The sequence below is a fragment of the Polistes canadensis genome, unplaced genomic scaffold (assembly GCF_001313835.1).
Source record: "Polistes canadensis isolate GaletaPanama2010 unplaced genomic scaffold, ASM131383v1 scaffold_96, whole genome shotgun sequence".
NCBI classification, from domain to species: Eukaryota; Metazoa; Arthropoda; class Insecta; order Hymenoptera; family Vespidae; genus Polistes; species Polistes canadensis.
This window is the reverse complement of record NW_014569643.1, coordinates 97,380-113,982: the sequence shown is the minus strand read 5'-3', so window position 1 is coordinate 113,982 and position 16,603 is coordinate 97,380. Positions and strand designations below refer to the sequence as shown.

The window sequence follows — 16,603 nt, the reverse complement described above, 5'->3', positions numbered from 1 at the left end:
TTCTTCATATTTTCGTTTTTACATTATAGTAAATCAAATATGTGTGGAATGGCTAGTGAAAGAATAAGAGGATAAATAAATATTATGCAGTAGTCCATGTTTAAACGAGAAAGAAATGTCAAATATTTAGAAAATATTCCAAAAATCAGAGAGGAAGAAAGAGATAGAAAAGATAAAAGTATCTGATCGATTTTGTCTATCCAAAAAAATCGAATTTGATGGAGTTTGCTTGATATATATATATATACAAATGTTTATAAATAAGAAACTTATGTTCCATTAACAATCAAGAATAGAACAAGATTTACGAGAAGGAGTAAGAATTGCGAGGGTTTATTTCCTGTGTTACATTTCGGTTTAGGTGGCACGTGCGATTCCGCTACGAATTTCTATTTTCCCTGTCGAATTTCTATTTTGCGGAAGAGAGACAGAAGAGAGCGTCATGTCCGTTTCAACGATGAATGCCAAAACGAACATATGCCAAGAACAGCTACTGCATCTCGAACTATGTTGCATTTTGTTTGCTTTCATCTTGGTATTTGACTGAAGGAACCGTTGCTTCTCTTTGGGCATTAATTATTCTCTTTCATTTATATATGTATATATATTTTTTCAAAGGATTACCAAAAAAGTAAATTAAACATTTTTTAAAAATTTGATATTAGAAGACCGTAACGTAATTCCTTGAGGAAGAATAAAGAGAAAGATAATCGTATAAAGAAATGGAGAGTAAATGATAGAAAGAGAGAGAAGAAGAGGAGTACAATTCGCATAACCCACTTGGACTCGCAAGTTGCGCCCAAGGCCACGTCATGTTGCAGCCGCAGCAACAGCAACAGCAATAGCAGCAGCGAGAGTCCGTGTCCTTCCCGCCTATCGAAACGGTCGGCACAGGGTCGTTTTCGAGTACGACGTGGCTCCATGAACGCGATCCTGGATCTATCCCGTATTCGTTAGTAAGAGGAGGTGGGAATAGTGCGCGCGCGAGCGCGTCACACCTACAAGTAACGAAGGCCACGGAAGGGTGGGGTTGGCCAGTATCACCGTCGATCCTCCCGCATGTTTACAGATTCATATTCCCCTTCTGTGAGCACTCACACGTATCTACACCCTTCTCTCCCACCCTCTTTTTCTCCTTTATGCGTTCGCGGTTTCCCCTCGCTTCATTCCCCACCATTATCGAAAGAGAAAGAGAGAGAAAGAGAGAGAGAGAGAGAGAGAGTACTAGCAACAGAGAGAAACGCAGCAGCAGCAACATCAGCAGTAGCCATAGTATATATATATATATACCTTCCCTCGAGTTTTGTCTACTACTGCAACGACCATCGGTCTGCATTCTCATTATTCTACAATGGAATATTAGAAAAACGAATAAACATAACATTCTATATTCATTATCATCTACAGCAAGATATATAAACCATTAATAAAAGATGGATGAGTACCAAAGAATTTATTAATGAAATTAAAAAGAAAAAAAAAACGCGAATAAAGAAATGCAATAACAGAAAAGAAATTTAATGATAAATGAACTTATCGTGCATTCTAATTGTAAGATCTGCAATGAAAAAGAAAACTATAATAAATTATAGAAGATAGAAAGGCGATCGAAATAACAGAGAGAGGAGAAAGAAATGCTGGAAGAGGAGGGGAAAGATAAAAGTGGTGGGGATAGCGCGCGCGAGCACGCTTATAAGAGGGGTGGCAAGGTTATAGCGCGTGGGGCCAGGCAGGCAGCAGGCCGCTGTATTGACGCGCGGCGTCGAGGCTTGCGCGAGATGACGCAATATCTCCCCCTCCTAACCCTGGCGAGCGTTCGCGAACGTCTCCGAGTTGCCCCCACTCTTGGAAATTGGCTCGCCCCGGCGAATCGTGGCTCTCCCCACTCCGACGTTAGCAGTGGTAGCGGCGGCGCAAGCAGCGCTCCCGCCTCACCTGGTAGCTCCCTCAAGTTCAATGCCAAGGTCAAAGCGGCTTAGACTCTGAGCCGTGTCGGTCGCGCGTGCCGTGCTCTCCGCTAACTCGCTTTGTGATACAGTAGAAGTCGACTACGCTTGTGGTGTGGATTCTTCCGCTCTTATTGCGATACGTATTCTCATCATCTTTCTACTTCTTTTTCTTCTTCTTCTTCTACTTCTTTATCTTTATCTTCCCTTATTTTTTCTTTTTTTCATTTTATCTTTCTTTATCTTTCCCACTTTTATTTACTTTTTATCTTTATTGTTATTTCTCTCGCTATATCTATCTTGCTTGTTTTATTTATTTCTCTCTTCCTCTCTCCCTTTCTCTCCCTTTCTCTCTTCCACGAAAACGGTGATTATCGGCGACGAAGCAACCGCGGCGGACATCTTGTTTGATTCGAGTGACGTCAGTGGCGGAAATTTCGAGCGTGTTCTCCTTCTCGCAACGTCAACGACGACAACAAGAAGGATGAGGAGAAATGACGCCGCGTGGGCGTCGACGAGGGAGGCGGGCAGGAAGGGGGTGGTGGTCGGCGAGGGGGTTAGTAGGAGGAGAGCAAAGGGTGAACAAGAGAGAAGCTGTGTACTGTCTTGCGAGGATCGAACAGTAGCAGCACCTCGTCCGTTAATCACCGTTGCGAATCTCGCCATCAAGGAGCAAGGTCGCGACAGGTGTGCGTACTACTACCAACACAGATAACTGCTATTATTGCTATACCACTATCGTATTTGGATTCGTTCTTTCCGCTATTAGCCGGAAGAAGGAAGAGGAAATTGTCGAGGGAGAACGATACGTAAATATTCATATATGTATTGCTCGTGTTGCTGTTGTTATACTTGCTGCCGGCTGACCTATTCGGAGAATTAGAAAACTGTATGACGATTATACGCAAGGAAATGCTGCTGCGTCTTCTCTCCTTTGCGATCGATGATCAACGATCATGCGAATCGTCGGCGGAACGATAGCTCTCTCCCCTTCCGCTGCACCGAGCTATGGCGCACTTTGACGTCAAGAAGCAAGATGGCGGTTTTTGGGTAGCCCGGAGAAGAGCGCCGGCGGTCATCGTTTGTGCGTCGTCTTTTCTCTAACGTATCCTCTTCTTCGTAGTCTTCTTTTCATCATCTTCGATCGGCACGATTCTTCCTAGGATTCTGTCTTACGGTATCATATTTTTCTCTATTTATCCTATATTTCCTTTTCTGTATATATATATATATATATATAATATTTAATAACACAAACAATAATCTATTGATTTAATTGGATTTTAAATAAGACTATTATTCGTTTGAACGGATACACGATTATGACTTTCAGAATGGGACAACTTCCTAGTTAATCCGATAGAGAGAATTAAATGGGGATAATAGGGGTTGGTAGTAGGGAATAGAAGGGTACATTCAATAATTCGTCTTACTTTCGAAATAAATCAAGATCATTCTCATGGAATTGCAACGCAAGGTCGAACGAAATATGTCTGTCCGTATAGTTAAAAGTACAATTTGCGATAGGATCAATTGATTACGCAGATTTTCCGACATCGTTGTCTTTTTCTTTTTCTCTTTCTCTTTCTCTCTCTTTCTCTCTCTCTCTCTCTCTGTCTCTTTCTCTCTCTTCTGCGTCTTCCGTTCCCCTCTTCAATTCCTCTCCCTCTTGTTCCTCCTCTTTCTCCTCCTCTACCCCTCATCTTCCTTCTCTCTCCCTCATCCTCCTCTTCTCCTCCTACTCGTACTTGTGTTCGGTGGTATCGATCGGCGCGATACTATAGCATTTTCATGAATATACGTTCACAGAATTAACCCTGACCTTGTACTTGCAGTCTAACTTCTCTCTTACGTGTTAGAATCTCTCTCTCTCTGTTTCTCTCTCTCTCTCTCTCTCGTTAACGATCAGGACAACGAACATACGTTTCCTTTTTATCAGAAGATTCATCGAAAAATATATTCTTTGTATCTTCGCATTTAACAACCAACCATGCTACTCATTTCTATGCATTATTTTTCCCTCTCTCTTTCTCTTTCCCTTTCTCTCTCTTTCTCCCAACAGCAAGCGTATATACACCCTAACCTCCTTTCACAATTCGAGTCCCTTTTCCCTTTCAGATTCACCGTCAGTCTCTCTCTCTTCACCCTCCTCTTCTCGTCCTTCACCCGATTTCTCTCGTCCTTTTCGCTCGTCGTAACTCCTCCCTTCCCCTCTAGGTCGTATCTTTTGCGTTAAGGATTCTTCTTCTTCTTCTTCTTTATATGTGTGTATCTCCTTACCTTGTTGCCTTCTTCTTCACGTTTCGCATATTTTAACCGTCCGAGCACGCAGTTGAGATCATAATGGCTTATTGTTCTTCAAATATTTCTCTCTCTCTCTCTCTCTCAAGCGTTAATTTACTTATACGTTTAGAAACGTTTTGTTCGTGAAGTCTTAAAGATTGATCTGATATTTTTATTAACGTGCGAATTTTCGTAATGCAATTTTTCTTTTTCGTAATCATCATCATCATAATCGTTATCGTCATTATTAGAGTTGTTGTTTTTTTTTTTTTATATTGCTTGTTAACAATTCAATGAAATAAAATGAAATAGATCTCGTATTGAGAATTGGTTTTGTAAATCTTTCTCATTCGACGTAGTCGAGTCGGTTCACAAACAAGGCATGACTAATCACATACACGTATCTCATATCAAAGTTTCGATTTTGGTTTCGGTCGTTTTCGTTCGTTTTCGTTGTAGGTCGACTCGAATAAACTCGAGCTAGGTTCGACTTCACTTTGCGGGAGTAATTTACTGATCGCTTATGTAATCGGCAATATCGCAACACCGTTCGTTCGTTCGTTCGTACATTCGTTCGTACGTTCGTTCGTTCGTTCGTTCGTGGTTGTCATCATCGTCATCGTCACCGTCAACGTTCAACATTTTCGAATTACGCGACTAATATCGTTCCGACATCGTTCTATTTGAAATTTTCCTCTATTATTTAACGTCAAAATAAGATAAGTTTTTGAATACAATTCTATTCGAAGAACGCCGGACATATTTTGAAAATAACTCGTGAAATAATCGAAAGAAATTCACAGAAAAAAAGAATGGTGAATAAAACTATATGAAATTATTAAAAAACTTCAACGTACTCTTTTTATTTTTCTACAAAATATTTCATTTGATTGGATAATGTAACGTAAGAAAACAGAGATAAGTCCCTTAATTTTCATGATTATCTTTTCCTTTCGACGAATTAGTTTATCTAACGTCTATTTTATTTGTAATTTTTTAGGTGACAAATTCCGATTAGTGTTAGCAACGACACTTAGAGAAGATGGTTATCCCGATGGCGGAGAATGGAATGCAACGGATCAAGAAGGTGGTTCTAGAGCGGACAGTTTTGAATACGTGATGTCGGGAAAGGTTTATCGGATCGAAGGTGACGAGGCCAGCAACGAACCTAGCAGTAGATTGTAAGTCATTTTATATATTTTTCTCAAAATTTATTACAATTATTCGATTCATTCATTAGGTTTCCACAAAAATGATTGAAAATATTCGATTTTAAATCTATTTACGTGTAGCTCAATCGATAATAATCGAATTTTAATTCGAAAACACGCTCGAAATGAATCTCATTAGATTCACATTCGTATTTAATTATTATTTTATTTTGAATTATTTATTTAAATAAGATAATTTCAATATAGTATAGTTCGCATTTGAACATTTCAATACTAATGGATGAACAACACTGTAAACAAACTTTGATTTCGCTCGAAAATACGAGTTCTAAATGTTGTTTCATTGAGATATTCAAACTGCGTAAAACTATCTAGGTGTATGTATTTACATGTGTATATATATATATATATATATGTGCATATGCATATATATGTAAATAAAAAGGTATAAGTGTGGCGGCGACGAAGCGCGTAAACGCGCGCTTCCGTTTTGTGCTCTCTGATTGGCTCTCTTCCAGTGCTCTCTCCAATCTTTTACCATCTCAACCATCGCTAAATAAAAGCGCTCTGTTACTTTGTATACCGAAAAAGAAATGAAAAAGTAAAAGGACTTATAATTTATTTATTTTATTTTATTTTATTTCTTTGTTCTTTGAACATACAAACAACGTAACAAAAAAGGGGAAAGAAATTTATTTTTAAATTCAATTATTAATATAAAAATAGTAATTATTGTGTGTGAACGCAGGTTGCAATCAACGACTTTTTTTTTACAGCAATCAATTCGTATATGAATCATTTATTATAGAAATAAATTTACAACGTTTTCGTAACAAACGATCCAATTATATTGAATATGATTCTTATTTTGTTTTTCCTTTTTATTTTTCTTGTCAAATAGGCCAACCAAAAACGACTATTACTACTTAAAACGATAGATTTATTGAATAACGAAATATAAGAGACGACGCAATAAGACATTTTTAACAATTTTATCTTTCAAGTGAGTCACGTTTAAAAATACAAGGAAGTAATGTCGAAGAAGTACGATTTATTAATTATCGTAGTATTTTAGATAAAAAATGATTGTTAACTTGAAAACTTAATAGATTACATTTTCTAAATGATCATTCATAGTTTCTCTTCTCTTTCTCTCTCGAATCTCGAATCTCCTTGATAGAGGATTCGGATTACATATAACATTTTATCGCGAAGACGTTAATTTCGTTCGTAGACCTTGACATTACTTAAACGGTACGAAGGCTGCCGGTTGTATAAAAGCCGAACAACCAGACGTAGTATTCCTATTTCCGCATTACGTAAAGAAATCAATGGAAGTTTCATCAGGTTTTTACGCGCGTGTACGTTTCAAAATCAAATGTTCGTAGAAAAACAATATATTTACAGTATATGTCCCAGATAATAATTAGAAAATATTTTCGGGATTGGGGTCCTTATCTCCCAAAAAAGTCTTGCTCATTTTAGGACAACCAAAATACATACGTATGCGTGCGCGCATGTATGTATTATTACACATTTGTAATATATGTTTTATTAGAATCGAAAAGAAACGCTACGATAACAAAGGTTTCCAAGATAAACTTCATTTCAAGAGCGACTTATCTTACGGCCTTGAAATACGACTGAAATGTCCCAGATGGCGATTGTCGTACCATTCGTAAGAAAATGATGCAGGTTATCGAAGAGGAATTCAGTCTGACACGATTATGTCTGTGTGTACCCACATGATATTATTATTGTCAAAGATAGAATGCAACGTGGTGCATGTAGACACACGCTCGATAAGATAAGACAAAACGAGCAAACTGCATTTTTTCGTAGAACTATAATAGACATTTTATAATCAAACAAAAAAAAATATCTTATTCTATTATTTTTCTTTTTCTCTCTTATGGATAATGCAATAGTTTATCTTTCGTACAACATAGATTTTTTTAATATAACGCTCGAGATACTTTCCAAGTATCTCTCTATTATTCATCAATGGGCATCAATCTAATCATGATAAATTTCAACTTGAAATTAAATATTTTCATTGATTTTAATTATAACAGAGATATTGAAAATAGCAACGTATTTTATTCTTATCAATTCGTTCTCGATAATAAATCGAAATAAATAGTAATATCATCGTTTGCGTCACTTTTTTATAGTTTCCTCATTAAAAAGTAATTAAAAAGTAATTAAAATCTTCGACATTTGAGAAGAAGAAAGAGGAACACAAGTAAAAACAAAAATTCAAATATTTGAAACTATTCGATAATTCAACGATAAACAGTAATATTTGATTTCCTGAAGATTCAGTGGGAATTGAATAAATACCGGCAGCTCGGTCGATAACTAAGTTCTCAATTTGGAATTTAAAATTGTCGCGGGAGCTCAACAAATTTAAACTCTGAGGGAAAGTTTAAAAGAAGTATGTACATATTTATTTATGTACTTACTTATCTTTCTCTATCTACATTTTCTGCAACAACTTTTCCTCTCCCACTTATAAAAAAAACAAAGAAATTAAAAAGGGATCCAAAAATGTATAAAAATAATCGATGAAGGAGGAAAATGAAAAGGCAAATGAGAAATTATTTACAAATGTGTGTTTCAAAAAAGAAAATGAAGGATGATGATGATGATGATGATGATGATGATGATGATGATGATGATGATGATGATGATGATGATGATCGAAACGTTGGCGAAAGAAGATGCACGGTCGGTAAAATAGCGATGATATAGCAAAATGAAAGAAGGAAATGAAGGAGGCGTCGTCAGCGGCGGTGAAAGCTGCTCTCGGAGAACAGGGAGCCACTCTGCGTTCACTCGGTAGATAATGAAGCGAGTGAACACAGCTGGTGGTATCTCAGTTTTCTAGGGGCGTTAGCAACTCTCATTGGTATACCAGTTGACTATTACCACCCGGTTGTCTCTCTTTCACTCTCTCGGTGGTGCACAACTTATCATCAAACTATTCCTCTTCAGAAGCTTGCTAAACCTGACTTTTGTATTGGTCATATTATTCTTTTCTATTCATCTGTGGTAACTATTTATTTTTGCGGTGGTCACGAAGAAGCCCCTGGGGAGAACGAAAGAGAGAAAACTGGTTGTCAATTGGTGTTGTTCTTCAGAAATCAAGATGATCAAAGAGGATTGTTCACAAAAAGTGAATAAACACGCTAAAGGAATCGATCTTTCATTCCACAGGACTCACCATCGATCATGACAATAACTACGTTAATATCTTTCTCTTTCTCTTTCTATCTTTCTATTTTTCTCATCATCAACAACAATCATCCAATGCAGATTTTCAGAATGCGGACAAATTTAGAAGGATCGTCCTGGACCACCGTTAGTTTATTTTCAACCAACCAACCATCCCACGCTTCTTTCTTAATTATCTTACTTTACTTACTTGCGTTATTTTTGTTTGATCTTGGCCGTTTCATTTTATTCGACGATGCATCCTCATCGTCATTATCATTATCTAATCGTTCTCTCATATCAATCATTTTTTATTTTTTTTTTTTTTCGGATAATACAGACGAGTAGAATAAAATGATCTCATAATCATTCACAATTATCTTTTATTTTCCTTTCTCTTTCTCTTTCACTTTGTCCATCGTCATTCGTTCTATTTAATCATCCTACTGTCTACTCGTGATTTATTTTACAAAATACACATAACATACATACACGAATGACAGGATCGTATTCGATTCTTCTTACATCTCGAGAGAACGACGACGAGAACAGACTCGTCTATTATTGTAATCTCCCTTGGAAACGTTTTACAAGGAATCTACTCGAGGGAAGAAGAAGAAAAAGAAGAAGAAAATAAGGAAGCATTAATAATAAGAAGAAAACATTTTCCTCGGCGTACTTATTTAATTCAGAAAAACGTTGAACGTCTCTCGAGATCATTTTTAAAGGAGACACGAGAATGGCTCATACAATTTCATTCTTCTTACTTTGAACGGTTTGTTCCTTATCTTGTTAGAATATCTTTAGATAGATGTGTCTAATCGATCATGAACGGAGAAGACAATTCCATGAGTCCCACTAGCATTTGAGAATGGAACGTATAAGTTCCGTAATTTTTATGTATACAGTGTGTGTGTATGTGTGTTCACTAATATTATTTCAATTTCTAGACGTTCATACATGCACACGTACACGATATGTGTATGTTTATTAGTATAACTTTATGTACAGGTGCATATATATATATATATATATATATATGTATGTACAGGTAGACGGATATGTTATATATTGGTATATGTTTGCGAGGCCAAACGGGGGCGTGACATCTGGGAAATGAATTATTGATCGGGGTCGTCCGAGACCCCGGAATGGATATAGCTAATCCTCTGGCAACCCCGGCAACGCGCAGGCACACGCATGATGTTGCCAACAAACGCGTAATGCAACCTCGATAGGCCTTCTATGTGTTCCATTCTCTCTCTTTCTCTCTCTCTCTCTCTCTCTCTCTCTCTCTCTCTACCTCTCTCACTCTTTCTGTGCATGTGTGTGCGTGCGTGTGTGCGTGTCGCGTGTCGCGTGCGTATATATTTCCTATGTCCTTTACTGTTCCGTCTTTCAATTCCCCGTTAATTATTCCTGCCAACACGAATCGATTTCGTGAAAGCCTTGTCCAATACGCTTTCGCACGTGTGTGTATGTATGTGTCTGTGTGTGTTCTCTCATCATGTCGCTCGTGAAAGTCTAATATCCTTTTCATCGATATCAATCTCTCACTCACTCACTCTCTCTCTCTCTCTTTCGAATATTTTTATTTCAAATCAATCCTCTTCGAGTTTTTCTATTTTGTCTAACAAAAAAAAATAAAAAAGAAAAGCAAACGATAACAATAACGGGAAGGATCATGGAAAAATAGATACGAACGATTATTTTAATCTATCTCTGAAATATTCAAACACTTGCATTCATTTAATCGTGCAAAGGGGGAAAAAGAAAGAAATACTAAAATATATATATATATTTTCTTTTTTTTTTTTCTTTCATCTCAAAAGGAATAAAAAAAAAAGTAACTTTATTTGAAGGGAGTTAGTTGTGTTCGTTCCTCAAATTTCGCGGTTAAGAGACCGGGTAAGACGATCCTATTGTAAGCCGCAAGAGACTTCTTTTATTTTTTTTTTTTTATTTTTATTTATGATTTCTCGTTCGTATCAAACAACAAGTAAGCACAAGCAAGTCAGCTGATCACGGAAATCATTCGTATTATCACGCGCGTGCGTAGACGCTTGCGCACGAGTAAACGAGCTCGTGATTGGTCGAAACAGGCGCACGCGCACACTGCCCTCCTCGATTACTTACGCGGATGCAAGGTCGTCCGGGCTGTCAAAAACAGCTGAGCAGCACACGGTCGGCCAATCAGCTGATCCTCGAGCTTTGCCGGGGTTCGAGAGTACCTTCGAGCCAATACTATACTTGTTATTTTATTTTTTTAATCATCGTTTATTCTTTTTTTATTTTTTTTTTTTCATTTTTTATTCTGAACATATTCATACGCGTATAAGTCGAAGACGTTCTTTCATATTTTATTCATTTAATCAGAGACTGGGAGGAAACGAACAAGTCCTTTGTGTTATTAAATATTAATTATTTTAATAATGTTATATTGTATTAAAATTCTTTCCTCTTTGATAAATTTCTCTTTCTCTTTTTCTCTTTTTAAATATTAAAAGGTAATGACAAAAGTGATTAAATTTGTATATTTTTCATTTTATTTTTTTCCTTTACGTACAACGTATGTTTACGAAAGATCAGAAATATGAACGTAAAAAGTGATAAGGACAAAAAAAAAATAAGTGGTGAAATGATACTCATTTATCGGGTCGATATAAATTAAAACGTATTATTATATGCATAGGTTCTCTATCTTCGTTCCTGGGATATTAATTTCAAGGCAATGAGTTAGCGCAACATGGTGCTTTTATTGACTGAAATTAATATTTACTATATAATACCGATGTTCCTTGATAAACGATCAATGATAGATAAGAACCAGAAGTTTTTTAAGTGTTATATTCGTTCTAAACGATTTTTATCTAAGATATTTATCTATCTATGAAACTGTTATTCTAGGAGAAAAAGAACACGCACACAACGCGCACGCGCATATTTTTAATTATATACATCGTACATGTTAACAAATATCAAAGACCGAAAATTTCTTTGAGGAAGGAGGTGCACCATATTGCTGAACATAATCGAATTTCAATACCGTTCGATCTTTGCCTATTATAATACCAATATATTGGACATATATGTACGTTAATATATATATTTACTTTATGTATTATTAAGTACGTGTTATATACGTGTCCGATTGGAACCTCGTGATAATTACAACGAGACTAACACGCTTCCGCCATTGCTATAATAAATTGCAATATGCTGCAGAACAACAGGATCACTACAGATCATTTCCAATAAAGAGAGAAAAAGAACAGATAATCAGAATGTTATGCAAATAAGTAACCTGATTCTATGAGTCATACTTGAGTTTTTACAGACAACAACAAAAAATCAATTACAACGAAGAGATTCTTCGAACAAAACGTTCTGTATATAATGTTTGAAAAAATATTTTTATAACCAAAAAATGATGAAATATTTCAAGATCGTTAGTTAACAACAATACGTGTTCGATTACACGACGTTTTAATATCGAACATGTTTTTTTAAGTGGGGAATATTCGAGAAACAGGGAATGAGATATTAAGGGAGATAGACGAATGTGGAAGAGATTTGTTCGAAGTAAAAGACAAAAAGAAAGAGAGAGAGAGAGAGAGAAGAGGTTTATGTAAGGCCGTTACCAGCTGCAGTCTTAGTTTCAACATACGTTTTTGGCAAGCCAAGCGGAAAAACATTTTCTTTTCGTTGGTTTAACCACTGCGAAGAATATTATTGGCACATCTTCTATTTTCTTAAATATTTAAAAACATATACTAGAACGTTTATGGAATTTAAAATATTTAAATAAAAAAGAGGAGGGGTGGGACTGCATTTATAGACCGAAGAAAGTAATTTTATCAAAAAAAAATAAAAATGTATATACATATAATAAATAGATTTTTTATAACAGTTACGAATATGACTAGGAAGAGAATAATAGTATACACTGCCACGTAATTCGAGTATTATATTATACAAGCAAAACCGCGGCCATTTAACTATCAGCTGATCCTCTTTAACCACTTCTCCGATTCTGCAATTGGCATATTAGACACGTTCCTCCTATTTCATTTTTAATAGTTCTTTCTCTCTCTATTTCTCTTTCTTCATCCCTCTTTAGTTAACAATAATATCCATCTTTTGTGCATATTAAACAAACCAAATTGTTCTTATACCTTTTGTTTTCAATTCAATCAACTATTTAAAAACGTTCAATATTTTGATTTAGCCAAAATTAGATTAAAGAAGATTAAATAAAAATTTGGAAATTTCGGTAGTAATAAAATAACTCTTATTAACGCACACACATGTATGTATCCCTAGGAAAGAGAGAGAATGTTTATGCGTGTGTGATGTGTTAATATACGTTATATAGCAAAATCGTATACGCTTTAAAACACCTACGCTGTTTTTCAACGTTCTCTTTTCTGACGAAAACATTATCGTACATTATTACGTATCTACATCGCAATGGCTAAGATCTTTCTCGGTACGACCTGTGATCTTAAATGCGCGTTTTAAAAGCACCATTCTGAATCACCTATTGTACTCGTCGTCTTATATAGGCGTGTAACGACGTCGTTAAATTTTCCACTTACATGTTATATCCTACTCCTTCACGTGATCGTTTTTAAAAAAACAATATATTAAATTCTACGAAGTACCAATCGTTTTAATATTCCGTATTCGGGTTAAATCCATTTTAACGGGAGTCGATGGAGTTTTATTTTCATTTCTGCAACGTTATTTCGTTTGCGTGTCTTAAACAAATAATTGAACCTTAATATTTAGTGTGGGAGGGAACGGGGAAGGAAAAGACGAATTAATTTCATTAAAAATTGTCGCTTAAAATGGTCATTTAGAAAAAGAAGAAAAGGGAAAAAAAAAAAAGAATTTATTGTTATACGCGTACTTTACGTTATCGCAGTTAAATCCCACTTTTTACGAAAGTATTCAAATTATAATATCCCTTTTCAAAATCAAATTACGTTTGATGAAAAAATATCCGGTGAACTTTTTCCGTAACATTTTCCATTAAAAAAAAATCCCCGATTATTAAAACGCGATATTATTTATAACGCGTTTAAAAAGGATGAACGGGGTGGAGGAAAAAAGGAAAAAGAAATTCAAGAATTATAGGCAATCGTGTTTCGAATTTAATAATCGCGTTTTTTCTCCTTCCCAAAGTGTGTTCCAGATCTCCCTTGCCAAGCTTTCTCTCTCTCTCTCTCTCTTTTTCTCTCCAGTTCCCAGGGGTGACCTAGTTCCATTTATCCCCTCGCAATCCTGACGCAACCTGCCTGGTGAACCTCCAACAGTGGTTCGTGTGTCCATAGACCTACGTGAAATTACCAGGCTTGCCAGATGGAGCTTGTCCGATCTTTTTCTCTCTCTCTCTCTCTCTCTCTCTCTCTCTCTCTCTCTCTCTCTCTCTCTCTCTCCCTCTCTCACGTCTTTCCCCAATTCCCTCCCCTTGCGGCTCGTTCTCTCCAGCACTCGTTCGCGTACCCTTGTCAAGAACACTCCTGGGGAAAGGTCAGACAGTCAGAGGCCAACCTACGTAAAATTAGGTCAACCCCTGTCGAGCAAACCAGCGCTTTCTCCCCACTTCTCCTAACTCGTTCGTTCGCGTTCGTTCGTTTGTTCGTTCGTTCTTTCTCTCTCACTCTTTACGAGGAAGAGTCCAACACGTTTCTCTCACACGTAGATACACACGCGTACACACACACACACATACATACATACATACATTTTTTACTTTTTCTCTTTACCTGGTGTTATCGGCGCTGATGTTACTTTAGTGGTGTTGGTGATCTGCTGCGTTTCTGAAGTTCGACTGTGCCGATTGGCAGGAAGTGAGCTCGCCGAGGACGGATGAAATCATCTGGAAAAAGAGGCGAGGCAGGTTTCGTTTTTCTTTCCATATTAAGAAAATCATCGTCATCGATCGATCCTTCTTCTTCTTCTTCATCTTCTTCTTCATCTTTTTTTAATCATCGTTTTCATCGTTATCGTCCTCGTTATACACTTCTCGTCTCGTCTCGTCTCGTTTTCTGGTAAATGCATTATCGTTTGATCAATGTCTTCTAAGTTTATATAGTATCTCTATTTTGTATTACCTTTAAGATTATCTTTTAATGAAACTACCTTTCGGATGTAATTAAAGTTGTTGGATCTTTGGAATATTAAAAGAGGATCGATGAATTTTTTTAGAAAATGCTAATTGCTATTACAACGAAACTAATATGATGAATTATTCTACGTATTAGAATTTCTGTTAGGATGTTTCTTTTCTTTTTTTTTTTGTATCATTGCATATTCGTTATTGTTTTTATTTCCATTGTTTGATTGATTATTAGACACAATCATCATTATCATTAGTTAATGGATACTTTAATTTTAATTGCGTAGAAATGTTTGCGTGTGCGTTGGTGGTATGAGTTATTAGAGATTGACTCGTACGTGAAATATTCAACTATTTATCTACTAACGATCGAAGTTCTAGGAAATGGAAAGATAGGTGGAAATATGAGGATGAGGATGGTATAGGGATGGAAGTGGGAATGGCATACACTGACGTCATTGCTCACGCATATCACCATAAAAACACCCATACGATTAAAGTCGATAAAAAAAAAAGATAAACTAATTCGCACTCCGTCCAAGGATTCCTCCTCTAATTCTGTAGTCTCCGATAAAACGTATATTTCATTTCAAAATCGATGAAAATGAATCATTTTCAACAAATTCCTATATCTTACGATAATGTGACATTATATTATCTCAAAGAATGGCATATTTCATTAAGTAAAACACTTTACACGTTTGTACACCTGTTCATACAACAAATACCTATAGAGATAACATAAATGATTAAAATTTTTGCAATGGAAACATTCATATATTTGACTAATCCTTGAAATTGCTTTGTTTTATAATTAAACACATTTTAAGCTTTTCGTTAAGCCAATAGGTTTAATTGTTTTTAAAAATGCATTTGCACTAATGAACAGCATCTGAATTATAAATATCATCATCATAATCATTGTTGTTGTTATTATTATGTTTTCTTCGTTTTTTCCGTATACGAGCTTAAGTAGAAAACCGTGACATTGACATGCAGGTGCATATTTGCGTGTGTCTGCTCTGCTACGTGTGTGTGTGTGTGTGTGTGTGTGTGTGTAGTAGTTAAAGACCTTTTAACGTAACCTGGCTGGCGTTTCCATAGAACATCAACTACACGCCTTTAAATACGCTTTTATACTACACCAACAACGAGTACGCGCGCGACGTCAGAAACATCAACGAGGCCACGCCGAGGGCCACGTGTTGCGCTTCTTCTCACCCTCGTTTTTCTTCTTTCTCTCTCTCTCTCTCTCTCTCTCTCTCTCTCTCTCTCTCTCTCTCTCTTTCATTCTTTTTTTCTTTCTTATATTTTTTATTACACGGTTATATTCCCACAGGAGTAGAAAATTTGTTGGCTGATTGATCTGTTTTCAAGGCCGACTTTTGTTTCATTAATTACTCGAAATGTTAATAATATATTTTATTAACTAATAATACGATTATAGGAAATTTATGGTATTAATTTCTTGAGGGAATGCGAATGTTATATTCTAAAATTAACAAATTTTTTTGGTATTTGCCTTTCTTCTCTCTCACACACACACTTACTCTTTCACTTTCTCTTTTTTTAGCAACTGCACACGACACAGTTGTCACCAAGCCAAATTCGGATATCTTTAACCTAGAGAGAGAGAGAGAGAGAGAGAGAAAGTATGTGTGTGTTATGTATGTGCGTTCCAAGATAAATCTTATATTTTATCTAGATAATTAACAAAAGTTAATATTCATTAAAATTTAGGGGTAATAATTGACAAACTCGAAATATTTTATTTATATTATCCAATTTTCTCTTTGATGGTACATATTATGCGTGTTTCATTTATTTAAATGATATATATTTTATAATTGATAAAAAATTCT

At 35.9% G+C, this 16,603-nt stretch overlaps 1 protein-coding gene across 1 annotated transcript in view; it reads left to right on the top strand.

Annotated features, from left to right (window-relative positions):
- Positions 1–16,603, top strand: part of LOC106787253 (DNA-directed RNA polymerases I, II, and III subunit RPABC3) — a gene marked incomplete in the record, with an annotated part of 52,797 nt that overhangs the window by 21,041 nt on the left and 15,153 nt on the right. The window contains 1 exon segment of the mRNA XM_014749457.1: positions 5,230–5,410. Coding sequence (XP_014604943.1) covers positions 5,230–5,410 — 181 coding nt within the window.